The 12104-nt window shown below is 38.2% G+C and overlaps 1 protein-coding gene across 1 annotated transcript; it reads left to right on the plus strand.

Moving 5' to 3' along the window:
- The first annotated feature begins 84 nt into the window (after positions 1-84).
- LOC127984328 (gap junction alpha-1 protein) lies at positions 85-5062 on the plus strand. Its single transcript, XM_052586919.1, has 2 exons — positions 85-275; positions 2251-5062. The coding sequence occupies exon 2, from the start codon at positions 2263-2265 to the stop codon at positions 3403-3405; it is 1143 nt and encodes a 380-aa protein (XP_052442879.1). The 5' UTR covers positions 85-275; positions 2251-2262; the 3' UTR covers positions 3406-5062.
- The last annotated feature ends 7042 nt before the right edge of the window (positions 5063-12104 follow it).

Consider the following 12104-nt stretch of genomic DNA (forward strand, 5'->3'; position numbering starts at 1 on the left):
CCGAGAGAAACATTTGTTCGTCTGAGTTCACCAAGCTAAAGAGTGCGTGAGGAGGATCCAAAAACTCTTTCTTGTGACGTACCCAGTCATGTGACCTTGCCAAACTTTTTGTGCGTCTGCTTTCCACTCTCTTCCCTCTGAGTCTCTTATAAGCAGGGAAAGTTTGACAAGTGTTCCTCAGTTTCTCCATAGTCGCTTACTTGGATTTGGTGACTGATCTTCGGAGTGACGGAGTAAGTCCATAACAGGGCTCTCCTCTATTTACTGCTCTCCATGTAAGTTTTTACAGAAAGTCTTAAGACTTTTCAGAACTTTTTATTTATTTATTTATTTATTCATAGCGGCACTAATATGCAGAACTGAGCAACACAATGGAAAGTTACTTTTAAAGAGTTTTTACGTTTTAAATGCCTCTTATCATATTACATTTGAACTTAACATTTGAGTTCAGAAGTTCATGTGATTATCGTAAATCTTATGAAAATAAATTATAGTGACATGGTTCGATCTATCATATTTTCGCATTTTATTCATATAGGTAATTTAAAAGGCATTTCAGTAATTAAAAAAAAATATTAAATAACAGATATTTAAAAAAAGAAAAACTTTGTGTGTGGCAAAAAGTTTTGAAGAAAAACGTAAACAGGAATCAAAACCATTAATTTAATAGGAACTAATTATAACAACAGTTTTGTCTCATAAAATACGACGAAAAACAACTGTGGGTCTTTTCTTCTTTTGTTTTTAGAACTGTAATAGGACTTTCTGGTGAAAAAAAAACGATCCGTTTCGCCTGAAAGCTGCCAAGTAGGGGGCGCTGTTCAGTCCCTCAATACAATGTTAAGCGGCTTGATTGTGGCAGGACTTTAACCTATAAGTCCCAAACATTCCTACATTATTTTGTGCAGTGGATGTAATGACAACTTTGATTTTTATGTGTTTAAATAAATGCAACAAACAGTTATTATTCTATATACTTTACTATATAAAGATCAAAATTCATTAGAATGTGACATTGAGCTATTGAAGACACATATTAAAGTCTTTATGTACTTTTAACACTGTTATAATATAGCCTACATTCCACATACCCCATTTAAACTTTTTATTAGTGCCACGAGACCCACAAATTGTCCAGGATATTGAAGTGATGCTCTGCTTCATGCCTGCACCACATGAATCAGGCGGTTCTTTAGAACTTTTTAAACAGTTCCTTATGATATTTGATTTTCCATGCGGCGCAGAGGATTTAATCAAAGACTTGCAGCCCAATTCTATTCAGATTTCAAGTGAATGTTATTGTTCATTATTTAAACATCTCTGATGTGACTGGAGGGACCAACATCTTGCTAAATAAACAAGGATCTTTAAATTCTCAGTTTTCCTAGAAGCTTAGTCATGTTTTCTTCATGGCATTTAAAAGGTTTTGATCAGCAGTTAATGAGCCACTTTCTGTCATGGTAGCAATTGCTTGAGATACTGTATTTCACAAAGCAAAAGACGGCACATCCTCGCATTGCTGGCAGTTATCTTTACAACCTCAAACCGAACCCCTCCGTGTGTGAGCCACATGTTTGTTATCTGAGCTATCTGAGACCAGGTGTAGTTTATATTATGATAATCTTGAGGTCACTGTCATGATTATTTTCATAATAACATCCTCAGCAGGTGCTGAAACTAACACTTTCATCATGTGCTTCATATACAGGAAAATACACTACATGTGGCCACTTGCTTTGCATTACATAACTATATGTGTGTGTGTGTGTGTGTGTGCTTGTTTAAGGACCGAATGGATGTGGATATTCCCACAAGGATAGTAAAACCTGAAATTTTGCGGTCCCCACGAGGGAGGGAAAAATATAAAAAAAATATTAAATGATGTTTATCTGAAAGTGTAACAATGCAAACAGGTTTTCTGTAAGGGGAAGGTTTAGGGTTAAGGGATAAAAATATAGTTTGGTGAGTATAAAAGTAATAGAAGTCTATGGAAATTCACCTCAATTCACAGAAACAAATGTGTGTGTATGTGTGTCTGTGTGTATATACGAATATGACATCCACTAAAAGTGATGGACTGTTTGATTAAAAATGACAGAAAAAAAATCAAAGTGAAATATTATCCGTTCAGACATGTCACTTTGGTATTTTGCATCTAATGCGATGATATTCAGGCATACAAGTGTCACTGAAGTCTCCAAAAGTGTCTAAATACATTTTATTACATCTCAGCTTTCTATTTTCCACTAGAACTCCCTCAAGATGGGTGACTGGAGTGCATTGGGAAGACTTCTTGACAAGGTGCAGGCCTACTCCACAGCCGGAGGGAAAATCTGGCTCTCTGTGCTCTTCATCTTCCGGATCCTAGTTCTGGGAACGGCAGTGGAGTCGGCCTGGGGTGACGAGCAGTCGGCTTTCAAGTGCAATACCCAGCAGCCCGGTTGCGAGAACGTCTGCTATGACAAATCGTTCCCCATCTCGCACGTGCGCTTCTGGGTGCTTCAGATCATCTTCGTGTCCACGCCGACGCTCCTGTACCTGGCGCACGTTTTCTATCTGATGCGCAAGGAGGAGAAGCTCAACCGCAGGGAGGAGGAGCTGAAGGCCGTGCAGAACGACGGCGGTGACGTCGAGCTCCATCTCAAGAAGATCGAGCTCAAGAAGTTCAAGCATGGCCTGGAGGAGCACGGCAAGGTGAAGATGAAGGGTGCCCTGCTGCGCACCTACATCGTCAGCATCCTTTTCAAGTCCATCTTTGAGGTGGGCTTCCTGTTGCTCCAGTGGTACATCTACGGCTTCAGCCTGGCCGCCGTGTACACGTGCGAGCGCTCGCCTTGCCCCCATCGGGTGGACTGTTTCCTCTCCCGCCCCACGGAGAAGACCATCTTCATTGTCTTCATGCTGGTGGTTTCGCTCGTGTCACTTTTGCTCAACATCATCGAGCTCGTCTACGTGCTCTTCAAACGGATCAAGGACCGCGTGAAAGGCCGCCAAAACCAGTTCCCCACCGGCACCCTGAGCCCCACGCCGAAGGAACTGTCCACGACCAAATACGCGTACTACAACGGCTGCTCCTCGCCGACCGCGCCACTCTCGCCAATGTCGCCTCCGGGCTACAAGCTAGCCACCGGCGAGCGGACCAACTCTTGTCGCAATTACAACAAGCAGGCCAACGAGCAGAACTGGGCCAACTACAGCACAGAACAGAACCGTCTGGGCCAGAACGGCAGCACCATCTCCAATTCGCACGCTCAGGCCTTCGAGTACCCTGACGACACTCACGAGCACAAGAAACTGACACCGGGCCACGAGCTGCAGCCGCTGGCGTTGATAGACGCGCGGCCATGCAGCCGTGCCAGCAGCCGAATGAGCAGTCGAGCGAGGCCTGATGACCTGGACGTCTAGCTGTGCCACATCACGACACTAGAGGACTGACCCAGGCAATGAGACACGCTCATTTCCTGTACTGAGGGGGTGGGGCTTCATCCGCACAAGTTCCTCACTCTTGACTCTAGTCGATACAGAGACATAAAATTACTCACACTGCTGGAGGTACTATTCATTAATAATGATGTTGAAACTAGCAGAGCTAACATGTCCTAACAACCGAACAGCCAGCGGGGACTCTGAGGGGCACAAACGGGGCCATACCTGGCGCATCTCTCAATTCTGCCCACCAGAATATGCCTTGGTGATGTGATTGATTTTGATGTGCTTACTAGTATTGGGTTTATTAAAATGCCACACAACAATTCCATTTTAACAAGTTGCACTAGTTGTAGATTTGTGTTTTAACCCCCCTACAGGCCATCCCGGTTATTACATCACATGACCTCAAATCCACATCGTCCAACAGAGTGTTCACAGTCACAAATTAATATTTATTTATTCATTACCATTAACAGGACATCCACCACTAGATGAAGATTGACTACTACTCAAGGTCATGGCTACATAATTAATACCATCCAAGTGCATATTTATTGACAATAATCCAAATTTCAGCAATACATTCATCAGCAAATACATTTATTTTTGATTAATCATAGTGGACCGTCATTTTCCTGATAAACTTTGAATTTATGTGGTGTTGGTTTCTGTTAGTTGATGATATTTGTTGATTTCTGGGTGGTGGTATGAGACAGAAATGTCTATTTGTGGACTGAGCTGCTGTACCCACTGTTACGCGGCTTCATTTTCTTTTTGGCATTTCGATTTTTAATGAAATTTTCTTTAATAGTGTGCGAGAGAAAGGCCTTGTTTTTGTTCTCTTAAAAAAAAAATCCATTTTAATTTCCTTTTTGTTTCTTTTTGGAGGGCAGACGGAATGAACTAGTTTTGAATTAGAATAAGTAGAATTAACGTCTTAACTCTGAAGTGAATGACCTTTTTAACTCAATGTAATCATTGCTGCTTGAGAGATAGAGTTTTAGTACTGTAAATCAAGCTAACCATGTCACAAATGTGAGTTTTTTTTTTTTTTTTTTTTTTTTTTAGAAGACTGCTTTTAGAGCTGGACTAATATTTAGTCAGTTATATTAAGAGATATATGCCAGCGTAGCTCCACAACTACCAAACACTAATAGATTAAATTTCATTATGGACATTCTTTCTTTTGATTTTTCAAATTGTGCATCATAGTTCATTGGTACTCATTTGCAGAGGCTCATGGATTTTTCAGCTACAATGGTGTTTGCACTGAGATTTTGGCTAGGGTGTTATTTGATGCAAAAAAATGACGAAAAGTTCTCTGTTATGCACGTAACTAATTTATTTTACAACACACTACGAGGCATAAAATCGCTACACTTAAACAGTGTTCTCACAGAATCCTTGGGTTTGGAATGTTGAGTGGCTAAGGCAAGATTTTGCATCTGGTAAGTTAGTGCAAATTGGGTTATAAATCAGAACAAAACTGATGTAATGTAATTCCACGGGAATCTAATGTTGTACAATGCGCATGACAGTGGAAAAACCGAGCTATCAAACAAAAACAGACATTAATCAAAATCTGTGAAAAAGCAATTTAACCAATAAAGGTTTTTTTCTTTGTCATCTTGTATTGGTGTGTCTCAGTCAAACTCTTTTATTTGACCAAACTAATGCTCAAACTGTGTTTCTAATAGACATTCACTCATTTCAGTATTTTCTGTTTGCACCCTGTGAGTGGCTCACAATCAGAAAAGACAAAAAAAAAAAAAAAGACAAAATGCAATGCAATTTGTCTGGTGCCAGTATCTAAAGGAGTCTGGTGCAGGCTTTTTATTCAAGAGAATTAGCCCTACACAAACCACTGTGTTTAAACAGCTAATAGAGGCAAACGCAGTGTAACAGCCAAGATCCGTCTACGCCAAGACCTTGCAAACCAAAAGACTGATAAGTTTTTACATGTATGTTTTAAAATGCCCCAGAAACTTTCAAAATTTCATCATATAAAAAGATTCAGTGCCTTTTCTCTTATCCAAGTTTCCTATTTAACCTTTCCACAAAGCTAAATAAAACCATATGCCTGGGCTGAGTCTGTGAACCACATGTGGCTAGAGCAGAAGAACGTAAAAAAAAAAAAAAAAGCAGGAGACTTTGATCTAGTGCTAATTAATGCAGATCTTTTTAAACCAGATTTATCACACAGTGCTTTTGCATATACCAGAGGCTGAACTGATCAATTCTGCAGGTTTTCATCAAGACAAGATAAAAGAAAAGTATCAGCTGATGCAAAAAAAGAAGGACTTGAAGCCCAGTGTCTTATAAACATATATTACCATTCAAAGTTATAAACACTATAAAACAGCATTATTGTGAATTATTTAAAAAAAATTGAATATAGTTTAAAATTTAATTTAATTTTCAGCATCGATCCTCCGGTCTTCAGTGTGACATGATCCTTGTCGAATGTCGATTTGCTGCTAAAGAAAAAATTGTTGTGATTATCCATGCTAAAAACAGTTGTGCTGCTTAATACTTTTACGAAAACCATAATAAAAAAAAAATGTAAAAAATATAATAATAGTGCATTTTAAAGAAAGATTTTTCTCTCTCTCTCCCTTTACACAATTTATGCTTTCACAATTAGAACCACAAAATACTTCAACAATAAAACAGAAGGGACGTCAGAGAAACCGCTCAAGGGATGGATAAACATGTCTGAGGTACAGTTTTTTTTTTTTCATAGAGGAAGATGGGGACATAAGTAAAGAGTGTCAAAATCGACACACAGCAGGCTTGTGCCCACAGACTACTAGAAAGCTCGATGTGTGAGTTACATTTCCTGTGCGCATACTGCCACCCAGACCACAACTCCTGGGTGGTGCTGGGAATCCATGTTAAAGCTGCTAAGTTTGACTAAAAATGGCCAATGGACGTTTTAATATAACGTCGCCCGTGTTTGATAAAAACAGCTGCTGTGCTTCTCTTGTAACATCTTAAATTGGACACCCGCCTGACTTTATTTTTAATGACACGTCTTTCACAATCTGAAATAAACCATTTCCCCCTCGATAGCCATGCAGAGCAAAATTGCAATAAATGTTCTGGTGAATTTAAGCCGTAATTCTAAAAGGCATCGTTTGTGTGATGATTATCTTCTTGAGAGCACTTAGATCAGAATTGTGATTCAATATCTGCATGCACCTCTCTCCTGCTGCTATATGGCAGCAGTTCCAGGTATAGGTATATTAAAACATCACATGTGATTCCTGCAAACGGTCCGGCTCTTCCTGGAGCTCAGCTAGAGTGGTGGAATGCTGGCTATCAAACGTGCAGGGTGTGAAAAATCTGCAATACTTTGTAGCTGGTCAGCAGTCACGGACTGGCCGCGTTGCACTTCCAGGCACTGTGGATATCATGCACAGTCATGTTTCCTGAGAGATCTGCCCATTCCCTGCTGTTTATATAAGCATAAGCAAAGCAAAACAATAGGATGCTTCCAATTTTACTATGGCGAGAGCTGCCAATCCCAAATGGTGTCTCAGCTTTCCGTGCGGTTAGAAATTGGATTCATCCTCATCGCATTTTTCTTTGAAATTTTCCACTGCTGGATGGACCGGGACTGCTGAGAGAAAAGCTGTGGTTTTATTAAACATGGACGAGCAGCTCCCAAACATGTCTAATAAGCTGGAGAACATGCACAGAGTCAGAGGAACTCAGCACTAATAGACTCTCTCTGTCAGCAAGAGGATTTAACTCTCTCCTACTCTCATTTCTCAATGCATCATCAGCTGACACTGTCAGGAGTCTCAGTCTCACCTTATATATTACCCTGTTTTACTCCTTTGCTGTTTATTCAAAGTGCATTCATGTTGCCCGTAGGCCATGTGAGCTCCTCCCTGCTAGGTTAGGCCTCTGTAGTACTCACAGGAAGTCTGCAGGAAGACCTGAGGCACGTGACCCCAGGCCTTGCCATTTCCTTCCATGCAAAACAAGGCAGAGTATTAAAGCTCACAGTTGTACCATGGGTTTCTGATTATGAAAGCACTATTCAACCTTTTTTTTATCCTTTAGTTCATTTCTTTTCCAATTACATTCAAAAGTCATCAGTATGAAGCACCTGTGTTTTTAGTGGAGTTGCTCAATTATCTTGCTAAAATATCATGTGACTTAAAAAAAAAAAAACGGTATATAAATACTGACTGCTGATTGCTTGCAAGCAGTTTGGTTCTCCAACAGGCCATATTTCATCTGTATACTTTTGCTCTCACTCAACACACACACACACACACACAGAGCCATAATTTTATGTTCCTTCATTTCAGGGCGCATAAACCACTTATTGTTAAAAGCTGTCTTGCAGACATTTAAAGGCAGAGAGAGACAGATTCAGCTCCCTCAATAGCTCAGACAGAGGAAAAGACCAGAGACTGACTCAAAACACAGACAAAAAAAGGAAATGGAAGACGGGAAATGAGCACAAGCACTAAAAATCAGACACACTGAAGAGTAGCTGATATCTCGGTAAAAGATATCAAGAACAGAGCACGGCTTCAGAAAGCAGACAGATGTGCACTGGAATGCATGCAAATTAAATGAGGCAGATGAAGAGAATTAGGAAGGAAGAAGTGCAAATCCAGAACATGAGCAGCGGGAAAAAGCAACAATATTGCATGACGTATGTGCACATGCAGCATATTCCTGTCTGTCCGGAGTGAATCAGCAAAGGCCTTGATGAAAGAACAGATACAGAGTCTCTTTTTCAAGGTACATGAGGTTCATGCGTCTGTGTCGCTTTTGGAGCAGGATGTCGGCCATGTGGGATGCATTATACAGCGGTCCGGCCACTGTCCACTCAGCTCTCTGTAACCCAGCGCCACCTTTGTTTTGATAGCACTAGCTCTACGGCTCCCCTGTCCTAGTGTCAAGGCCATTAAATTGTTAATGCGGCCAGCTCCTGTGCGTCTCAACAAGAGACTTCAAAGTTAACCAGGACTCTGCAAGATACCTCTAACTGAGGTGGATGGGGTTCGGAAAGAAGGGCACGCTGGGTCCATAACGAAGCTAAAATTACAAGACTTGTCATCGGTTATGGAGAGGTCAGGAGAGAAGAAACTATGCAGCCCACATCCAAAGTCAATAGCAGGTTGACTGGCATAAGCAAAATATTTCCATGCATCACCCCAAAACAGCACTCTGCGTTTTTTCCCCTCACTTCCACACCAGCTCTCACTTACGGCAAAACGTCCAATATTTCGACTATGGTCATTACTCTAAATTTAGCCAGATGCTCCCCGGTTTTCCACTGAGAGGTCCAAATCGGGAAAATCAAGCCAGGAGTATTCTAAGAATGGGGAATAAGATATATTTCATTCGCCTGACTGTAACCAGAATCTATTCAAAGAATGCAGCAATCTGAATCACTTTCAGCACTGCTCTTTTGGCAATATGCATTTGCCATAGCTATAATTTTAGAGGGCTGTAGATGCTTAAACAGCTGTTAAGCGGGAAAGAACATACTGTAGTGTAAGATCTGAGCATCTGCAACAAGGAGGATTTACAGGAGTTAGTGGGTCAGGTTAAAGCAGACCTCTCCATAAAATGCCATTAACAGCATTAACCCTTAGCAATGAGAATTTGTGTAGGCTAAACTACACAAAACTTTAATTTTATTTTATTGACTGTTCATGACAATCTTCATTAAAAAGTAATGAATTGATTTTAATTTATTGTCGCTGTTGTTGTCATCCCTATTATTTTGTATCACTTTTGAATACCACACATATTGAATCAAAGCAGCTTAAAGTGTTTTTGTTTTAAATTTGATCATTTCTAATGTCTTTTTATATGTATTTATTTGATTGCATTTTCATAATAATCTAAATTAATGGATAATGAATGCATTTATTATCATTATTATTATTATTATTGTTAGGAAAGTGTTTTGCACTAGCATAGTCATGATTCTCAGGGAATACATGGACTGAAAAATAATTGTGTAATTGTATCACAAAGAGGAATATAAATGCAAAAAAAAAATAAATAAAAATATATATATGTAATATATAATATTATATATATATATATATATATATATATATAATATATAATATTATATATATATATATAATTATATATATATATAATATATAATATTATATATATATATATATATAAATTTTGCATTTATATTCCACTTATTGTAAATAAAAGTGTGATAAACATGCAAAATGTTTGGCAAATTTGCTCGATGGCAAATTTGTTATGCTAATGCAAATTATTTTATTTTTTAAAAATATAAATAAATTCAAACTTCACTTAAGATTTACACCATGCACACATGAGGGATCTTCCCTCTTATTTGTGGACACTTCAGGACTCAGAATAATGTTATTCTTGTTATCTGACGTGCTGCACTACTGCTGTTCAGGACATTTGAGCCCTGTGAGAATCTATACGCTTTTGGGTTTTCTTTCTAAGCTATGCGGCCCTTGATCATACCTCCACTGCATTGCCTCTCCATCTCCAGAAAAGTTCACAAGCATGTTTACAATCGCATCAGGAATGCTAAAGCAGCTAACAACCTTGTTAAAAACTAGGCTTTGTATGTTCGCTTTTGCTGGCTGCACACTTGGCAAGGCAGTAGTGGCTCTCAGATGCTGAGGAACTCTGAAATCAGCAGAAACGTGTGCTCCTCAGGCGTATGCAAGCTGCTAAGACAGAAATGAAAAAATAAAAAATAGTACTCTGGGAGGATGACATAGCACTCGTTTAACTGCTATAGACACATTCAACAAACAAACGTAAGTGCATGTCCACAAACTTCCTAAACTGTTCTTGTTTAATTTTGCCTGCTAGCACATACAAGGTTCTCAAACCGGTGTGATTGTAAAAACAGACAGTGTTGACTGTGTGTTTGATTATATATCAAAATGTGCATTGTAATATAACATGGCTTTGATGAATGGCTGTTTGAGCACTGAGGATGGTTGCAATTCACTGACAGAGGGTTTCCTCATTTATGTAACACTGCAGCTTGCTAAGCTCATGAGGAATCACAGTTTTCCTCGGCTGTCTTCTAAACGTCTGCGTAATCTCACATCTAAACTGTCTCTGTACACAGGTGCACATTTGTTCCGTCTGAAGATCACATTGCTCTTCTGCAAATTTGCAGATTTCAAACTGTCGTATAGGCAGGGGCCACTGTTGCTCACACGAGAGGAAATAGTTTCCCTTTTCCTCCTGATTCAGAAGCTGATCTCTAAATGAACTTGCTCATTAAATTTGAATGTTCTTATCACATCACAAAAATCGAGCATGCTGTTCCAGAATGCTCTTATATGTAGCAATGGTTAGCCTGATTAGCATAGCGAATCAGTTCATTTGAACTGTTCAAGTAAATGAACTGATCACAAAGAAATGATAAACTGATTCAAATTTTAGATGAAACTGCTGCTAGTTTAAATACTTAAAATCATGAGCTGCTTGTAACAACACTGGTAAACCATTAAACAGAAATATGTTATATAATTTTATTTTACACAAATATTTCCAATGTAAACAGGGTATCTACAATGTTTTAAAGTATTTTAATTTAATTTAATTAAGTAGTTTTAAATATTTTTTTAAAGACTTGCACGAGTGAAATTAATATTAGATGTCCATACAGAGCAAACCCATATATCTCAAAATAAAACAAATGTATATAATTTAGATTCTTTTTAGTTAATTAAACAAGCTTCAACACACATTCAGCAAGTCAGCAATACATGATAACTGCAAGTTTAAAACGCTCAAGACATATTTTTATTCACTATACCTACAGTATTGACATAGGCTTATGTAGTAATATATCAATGCATAGAAATTAAAGGTCAACAATATTAATATGTTACCTGGACCACAAAACCATTCTTAAGTAGCACAGTTATATTTGTAGCAATAGCCCAAAATAGATTGTTTTGGTCAAAATTATCGATTTTTCTTTTATGCCAAAATCATTAGGATATTAAGTAAAGATCAAGTTCCATGAAGATATTTTGTAAATTTCCTAACAAAAATTATTTTTGATTAGTAATATGCATGGCTAAGTACTTCATTTAGACAACTTTAAACGCGATTTTCTCAATATTTAGATTTTATTTTTATTTATTTTTTGCTCCGTCAGATTCCAGATTTTCAAATAGTTGCTTCTCGGCCAAATATTGTCCATAGGAAGCTTATTTATTCAGCTTTCAGATGATGTATAAATCTCAATTTCGAAAAATGTACTCTTATGACTGGTTTTGTTGTCAAGGGTCAAATATGTTTAAAGAAATGCGATAACCAACAAATCCATGTTTTGACTTTGAACATGGAGAACATTTATTTAATCACAACTTTTTTTAAGTTTAATAATCACATTATGCCAAATTGTGATTCCTGTTTTTTTCTGTCCCCAAAGGTATTAAATAAAATATATTTAAAACATTTATGGACTTAAATTTGATTGGAATTAACCTGAACTGAATTTAAGACTTTTTAAAGACCCGCAGGGAACTTGGTAAAGTAAACTGACTCAACCAGCAGAAAGCAGAATAATAATGTGACCCTGGACCACAAAACCAGTCTTAAATGTAAAATTGAGATTTATACATCATCTGAAAGCGGAATAAATAATTGATTAGGATAGGGCAATA

Source organism: Carassius gibelio, chromosome B20, assembly GCF_023724105.1.
Source record: "Carassius gibelio isolate Cgi1373 ecotype wild population from Czech Republic chromosome B20, carGib1.2-hapl.c, whole genome shotgun sequence".
In the NCBI taxonomy this organism is placed as follows: Eukaryota; Metazoa; Chordata; class Actinopteri; order Cypriniformes; family Cyprinidae; genus Carassius; species Carassius gibelio.

What these genes read in the sequence shown, in the direction of transcription:
- LOC127984328 (XM_052586919.1), top strand. Translation starts at nt 2,263, where the DNA reads ATGGGTGACTGGAGTGCATTGGGAAGACTTCTTGACAAGGTGCAGGCC.